General features: G+C 46.8%; 2 protein-coding genes across 2 annotated transcripts in view; one reads left to right on the forward strand and one right to left on the reverse strand.

The window, feature by feature from the left end:
- MRPS11 (mitochondrial ribosomal protein S11) overlaps positions 1–2,110 on the reverse strand; it is a 16,233-nt gene extending 14,123 nt beyond the window's left edge. The window contains exon 1 of the mRNA XM_015411929.1: positions 1,995–2,110. Coding sequence (XP_015267415.1) covers positions 1,995–2,047 — 53 coding nt within the window. The 5' untranslated portion in view covers positions 2,048–2,110. The remainder of the gene's footprint in view (positions 1–1,994) is intronic.
- A 136-nt stretch (positions 2,111–2,246) lies between these two features.
- MRPL46 (mitochondrial ribosomal protein L46) overlaps positions 2,247–6,695 on the forward strand; it is a 7,696-nt gene continuing 3,247 nt past the window's right edge. Inside the window, exons 1-2 of the mRNA XM_015411916.1 lie at positions 2,247–2,613; positions 5,316–5,505. Coding sequence (XP_015267402.1) covers positions 2,263–2,613; positions 5,316–5,505 — 541 coding nt within the window. The 5' untranslated portion in view covers positions 2,247–2,262. The remainder of the gene's footprint in view (positions 2,614–5,315; positions 5,506–6,695) is intronic.

Here is a 6,695-nt window from a genome sequence, read left to right on the forward strand (position 1 = left end):
CTTCGCTTTCAGGACATGCCAGAGACTAAGGGAGAGAATCTGAAGGAAGAGATGAGTGACATACTGGCCCCAGTGACAGAGATGAAGGCGGAATTTTTGCTAAGCGAAATGGAGGTGGACTACAGATCATATTCAGGATACATAAAGAAAAATAATCTGCCTGGGGAAATTGTCATAAGATTCTCAAAGAGGCATGTAAGGGATGCAATCCTGAAAGCAGTATCTGGAGCACCCCTGAGAGCTGGGGAGAGTGTTATCAGAGTACTGAAGGATATTCCATTTGAAATAAGACAGTGGAGAAAGAAATATAAAGATCTTGTTCTTTTTCTTCAAACAAATTCAATTGGATATAGATGGTTAATTCCAGAAGGCATCACATTCAAAATGAAGGATCAAAAAGAAAAGATTGACACTGTTCTGAAAGCGAGAGAATTTTTAAGAGTTCAGCTGGGAGGGCCAGAGGAGGAAGAAAAAGAAGGGGACAGCAAGTCCAGTGGCGAGCTGGACTCGGGTTCTTCCGGAGAGGACTGTTTGAGAAAGGGGCAGCAGCTCCTAAAAGTCCTTATAAGTTGCGGAAGAGACTGGACAAGAAGTGAAGGCTGAAGGATTCTGAATTGTGCCTTTGAAAAATTTTGAATTGAGATGCTTTGGGGTATTTCCTGATATCAGTTAAATTTAAGATGTGGGAAAAGTTAACAGACTATGTGACTCAGTTTGTAATGAGATTAATATGATTAAGACTAGATGTGTATTTAAGCTGATTAGAAGATCTCCACTCTTGGGTTTTTATTCCCTTAAATAATGTAGTCCCCTTCCTTATTTCTATTATAGTTTGTAGTTTTAATAAAAATGCAATAAAAAATTCCCCATCGGGGAGAAAAAAAAATGAAATGAGATACAGCTTTAGTGGAAGTTTTTAATTTTAAAGCTATTAATATTCAGTTACCACTGAAGACTCATTGTCTAATCGCATCAGTTTTTCGGGTTAGTATCTATGTGATGGCATTTTTGACTTTCATGTTGTATAGACAGTAGATTCCACTTATTTTTTAAGACTGTTGTTTGCTAAAGGTTGTCAGGTACAAGAATCTAACTGAATGTATACTTGAGATCTGTATACTGTATGCATCTGTATCATATACACACCAACATAAATAAAGCTGCTTTTTCTGAAGGGTGTTTTTGAGATCCCAGCTTTCTCGTTGGGTCTTGTAGCCATCATGTTGCATACTTGATGTTCCAGCTCTTTATTGTTTAATCTTTTCTGACCACACTTCTTCCAAATCAGATCCTTGGGCAGTCAAGGTCAGTATTGTCTACTCTGACTGGCAGCAACTCTCCAGAGTCTCAGACAGAGGACTTTCACATCACCTGCTGCCTGATTCTCCTTGTGGAAATGCTGGGGGTTGAACCTGAGACCCTCTGCATCACAAACAGCTGCTGTGCTGCTGATCTGTGGCCCCTTCCTGAAGTATTTTCCCTGCAAGGGGTGAAGCTGTCTGGAGTGGAGCAAGAAGCATGTCTTTAACAAATCACCCGAGGGGATGCCAGGTAGAAATTCCACCAGTATGCCAGTTTGATAACAAAATGTATGTCTTGTTTTGAAAAAGAAATAAACAATACTGCTTGAACAATGGTAAGTAATCACAACACTCTTAAAGTAAGGAAGGCTCCTGGGTAGGGTGTTAGTGGGCTGGGAAGACGCCAGGCTCAATTCTCCCCCCTGCCATGAGCTTCACTGGGAAATGACCTTGGAGGGACCAGTGACTCTTTTCTAATCCAGCCTACCTTTTAGGGTTGTTGTGCAGATAAGGAAGAACTCTGCACATCGCCTTCAGCTGCTGGAGAGAGGACTAGATATGAATATTACTAACTTATCGTGGAAACAGTAAGGCGGGGTGGTGGAGGCGCCTGTGAAATTCCTGCCTTCTTCCCCCGGACTCTCTATTTCCCCTCCACTCTGTCTCCCCCCAACCCAGCCTGCAATCTCTTACCCAGAATCGCCCCCCAAAAGCCTCCGTCGAGCAGCCGCCAAGACTGCAATCATGGTCCTCCCGCGCCTCCGTCCTGCCACTCTCCGAGAACCGTGCAGACCACAGAGATGGGAGGATAGAGGGCCAGAGAGACGGAACTTCCGGTACCAAATGGGGAAAGGTTGTTGGCGGCGCGCGGGGGGGGTGTCTCTTCCGGAACTCGCTGCTCTATCCTTTCCTGCCTCCCTGGGCCTGTATGAATTAAGGTTTTTCTCGCGGCGTCTTATGGATGAAAGAAATGGTGGCGCCTAAGCTAAATTTTAAAACCCCACGGAGACGGCGGCTGCCCGGCCGTCAGGAAGAGCCGTGTTGCATTGTGGGAAGAGGAGGTGCCATCCGTCCATCCATCGCGGTGCATTGTGGGAAGATGGCGGCGCCCAGCTACAGGGCGCTGTTCGGGGCCCTGCACAGATGGACCTGGGGAGCTTTCGGCGGTAGTGGCCACTGTCGGGGACTCTCCAGCTCGGTGGCTGCCGGGTCGAAATGGAGGCTGCTGGGGGCGCTTTGCTTGCAGAGGCCACCCAGAGTGACGCAGCCGATGAACCCGTTTGAGAAGGAAATGGCTGAGCTTGTGGAGCAGGTGAAGGAGGGAGCTACGCATGCGCGGGCTTGAGAAGGGTGGGGGCTAAGTCGGGGAGGAACATTTCATTGGCTGAGAGGTAAAAGAGGGCGGATCGGAGGCTCAGTTTGCGATCGAGAGCCAGGTCTGGCGGGCACAAGGGCATTTTAAATATTAATCAACAAATATGGTATAATAAATGCAACCAGGTCCATTCAAACGAACGGAGCGTTTTGCTAGGACTACCAGATGCCCCCTTTTTGGTATCCTTCCTCTTGGCTCTTTTAAATTTTTTTGATAAAAATGTCTTCTTTTTGGATTGGAACTAAGGTTAGGAGTATTGCTATTTAGTAGCAATTATAACATCTTAAATAGTAGAGGTATTTAAAATGAAATTTGTCAGTGATCACCAATGTCCCCTCTAATTTCCCCCCCACTGAGCAGAGCAGTTCACATTTTGAGCAGAATATAACTGCTCTGTAATCAGTGCTCTCTCTAAGCTGTGGAGTCTTGTGAGCAAAAACTCTACTTTGTGAGCTACTGGCATTAAAGTTGTGAGCGAGCGATTTGTCTACTGCATAAATTAGTTTACTCTGAAGCCATCTTTCCTGAGCTAAGACAAAAATGCATGAGCCAGAGGCTAAAAGACTGAGCTAGCTCACACTAACTCAGCTTAGAGGGAGCACTGTAATCTTAAAATGGGCCACTGGCAGTGCAAGACCCTGCACGGCTCCAGAAATGAGCAGCTGCTCATCGGCACATCTTAGAAGGAGGCGGAGCACTGGTAATAGGGCTGTCAGGTTCCCCCATTGCTCCGGCCGGGGGATTTGTTGGGGGTGGGTGGGAATGCCCCCAAGCTCTGGGTCCAAGAGCAGCCACCCAGAGCCACCCTTCTCCCTCCCCTCCTGCCAGATTTAAAGAGCTTCAGCTGGTTGGCAGGGAGCATGTGGCCTATCAGTCAGCTGGAGGGCCCTTTACATCTTTCAGGAGGGAGGGAGAGGGGCTGTTGCTGGCCGCATGCTCTGTGGGCCTTTTTGTGAGCGGGGTGGGGGCTGCAGTGCCCAGGGCTGATTTCCCAGTGGCGATTCGCTGCTTGGGATTCAGGTGCGCATGCTGCTGCCCTGCTCACTGTGAATGGGACAGCAGCATGCAGGGCTGGCTGCAAGTAGGGTGGCAGCGTGCATGCCTGAATCCCAAGCAGTGAATCAATTGCTGCTGGAAAATCAGCCCTGCATGCTGCTACCTCCAACCTACTCGCAAAAACACCCTTTAAAGGGTATTTTTACAGAGCAGGCAGCCAGTAACAGCCCCTTTCCCTCTCTCCTGCAAGACTTAAAGGACCCTCCAGGTGATTGGCAGGCCCCGTGCTCCCCGCCAAGCAGTTGAAGCCCTTTAAATCTGGCAGGAGGGGAGGGAGAGGGTTGGCTGCAGGTTGTTGCTCTTGGGGTCTGGCAACCTTAACTGGTAATCACTTGTTTGAAGTAGTCAGTAGGGAAATATGTCCTTTTTTTGCTTTTCAAAATGTAGTAACCCTAGTTTGACAGGCCAAGATCAAGAGTCTGCTGTTCAGAACTGTGGAGAAGCAGCAGCACACAGTCGCACACAGAGGTTTCTGTTTTCAGTGGTGAAATTCCAGATGGTTGTGGAGCATTTTGGCAGATCTCTAAAGAGAGATGGGGCATATGTATGGGGCGGGGGGAAGTCTAACAACTCATCTCTTAATATGGTGACAAGCACTGTTCAGATGAAGGACTGGACAGAATCCTCTCCAGTAGCCTGAAGTTTTGAATAGAGAATTCAAAGGGACATGGGAGAACTTAGAATTAACACTGGAGAATTCATAGAAAATTGGTCACATTTTACCCCCCCCCCCCCCCCGAAACTGAAAAATAAAGCACTGGAAAATCTTTGATCCCGCATCTCTCAGTTAGCCTGTCTTGGGAAATGGCTAAAGATCTCTTTTCAGAGATGAGAAAAATCCAGCTCTCCAAACTGGAAACACCTGGTCTCCCTGCCTGCTGAGAAATGTTGGTCATATTTGATAGTGCAGTACTGGAAGTCTGGCAGACCATACTTTCAAAGTACTGGAAGGCTGGCAAACCATCCAGATGAGAACAGTTTTACAACAGTGTAGGCTTAATAGTACTTAATTTAGCAGCAGATCAAAAATGCATAACGGTTCCCACAGGAAAAACAAAACGATGAGTTGAGTCTTGTGCCCAGTTCCAATGCATGTTAATGTGCACGGATAAATTTGGGTTGAGGAGTATATGTAGTTTAATGTTTTTTTCCTTGGAATAGTAAACAGTTCATATAAAATTTTGGGAGGAGAGAATGGTTTAGAATCTAAAGGAGAACCAGTCTAATGTTGTGATTAGAGTGTCAGACAAGGATCTGGGAGAGCCATGTTTGAATCCCTGCTCTGTATGTGGCAGCATACTGGGTGAACGTGAGCCAATCACACACAATTTCTGTCTGGCCTACCTTGTGGTGGTATTCCGAATGTGTCAACTGATGTGTTAAAATGAAAAAGTGCATGACTGCTTTTGAATTGACCATCTTCTCCAGAAAAGCTGAGGTTCCCAGGTTTTAACATGAGACAGTACCTGTCACACATGTTCAGAATCACGATATTGTAGATTTCCTGAGCCATACAGGAAGGTGACTTGCAGAACTCTGCTGCTCTGGCCCCTGACCTGATAACTTTCTGGTTTACTCTCTAGATGGACCTGGAGAAGAGCTTGTATTCGGACCACGAGATCCGCTGCCTGGCGGAGGAGGAGCGCCTGCAGCGAAAGAAAGAGAAATATGATGATGATGATGATGGCGGGAAGGAGATTGTGCTGGCCCAAGATTTGGAAGATGCATGGGAGCAGAAGCTGCGCAAGTTCAGCCTTGCCCCACGGATCACAGGTGTGGGTTGCTGGGTTTCCCTTGATGTTGGTGGGGTGTTATGAGGCGTGTTTGGCTTCACACTGATTAATTCGGAGATAGTGGAAATGGAACACAGTGTGCTCTGAAGAGAACAACTGTTATTTGATCTCTTCTGGGCTTGTCTGAGGGAAGCTGCTGTAATCTTTTCCCTATGTCCGTAAGGAAAAGTATGTTGCAGAAAGCAAAGAATTGCTCTGTTGAAACAGCACATATAATCTAAACCAGCAGTCTCGTTCAAAAGGGGTTAAAGTGGTGCAAATGGTGCAGATGTCCCCTTTGTCAAGGAGGTTTGCTGGATGACTGTGGGCCAGTCACTTTCAGCCTCACCTACCTAACAGGGTTGTTGTGAGGATAAAATGGAGGCGAGGGGAATGATGTAAGCTACTTTGGGTCCTCACTGGGGAGAAAGGCTGTGAAGTCTTGTGAGCAAAAATCCTACTTTGTGAGCTACTGGCATTAAAGTTGTGAGCAAGCGATTTGGCTACTGCATAAATTAGTTCGCTCTGGAGCCATCCTTCCTGAGCTGAGACAAAAATCTGTGAGCTGGAGGCTAAAATACTGTGAGCTAGATCACACTAACTCAGTTTAGAAAGAACACTGGTCATAGCATGAGTGTGATCCCAAGGGTCTGGTATTCACATCTATAGCATTTCTAAAAAAGGAGTCTCCACTCAGCCCCCACATTATACCTCCATAGGGTATAATGGAGCTGAAAAAATTAGGCAATCCTGAATATTTCCCGAATCCCAATACCATACCGATATTGAGATTCAGGAGTATCGGGAAATACCAATATTTTTCGGAGGGTTTTTGTGCGTCCTGTCCAAGTTGCAAGCGTCACCTGACCTCCTAGTGCAGGATTCTCCAAACTTTTTCTGGCACAGCCACACAGTGGCTACCACAGAAGGTGGAATCAGCCAGAACATGGCTGCCGCAGCTTACCTTCAATCACACAGTGCGGATCCCTGTGCTCTGGTGGCAGCTGTTGCCAAAGCAATGTTTTGGAAACTATGCAAAGCCAATCAGAAGCCTTGCTGGGCAACACCCCCACCTGGCCTTGTTCACTTTCTAAAAACATCTGGGATGCAAGAAACGATGTCTGTTGGGAGCCATGGTGCCCATTAGCACCATGTTGGGACTTCTAGAATGTTGCCAAGGCAACCTGTACC

This window comes from Gekko japonicus, unplaced genomic scaffold (genome assembly GCF_001447785.1).
Source record: "Gekko japonicus isolate JY-2015 unplaced genomic scaffold, Gekko_japonicus_V1.1 scaffold654, whole genome shotgun sequence".
In the NCBI taxonomy this organism is placed as follows: Eukaryota; Metazoa; Chordata; class Lepidosauria; order Squamata; family Gekkonidae; genus Gekko; species Gekko japonicus.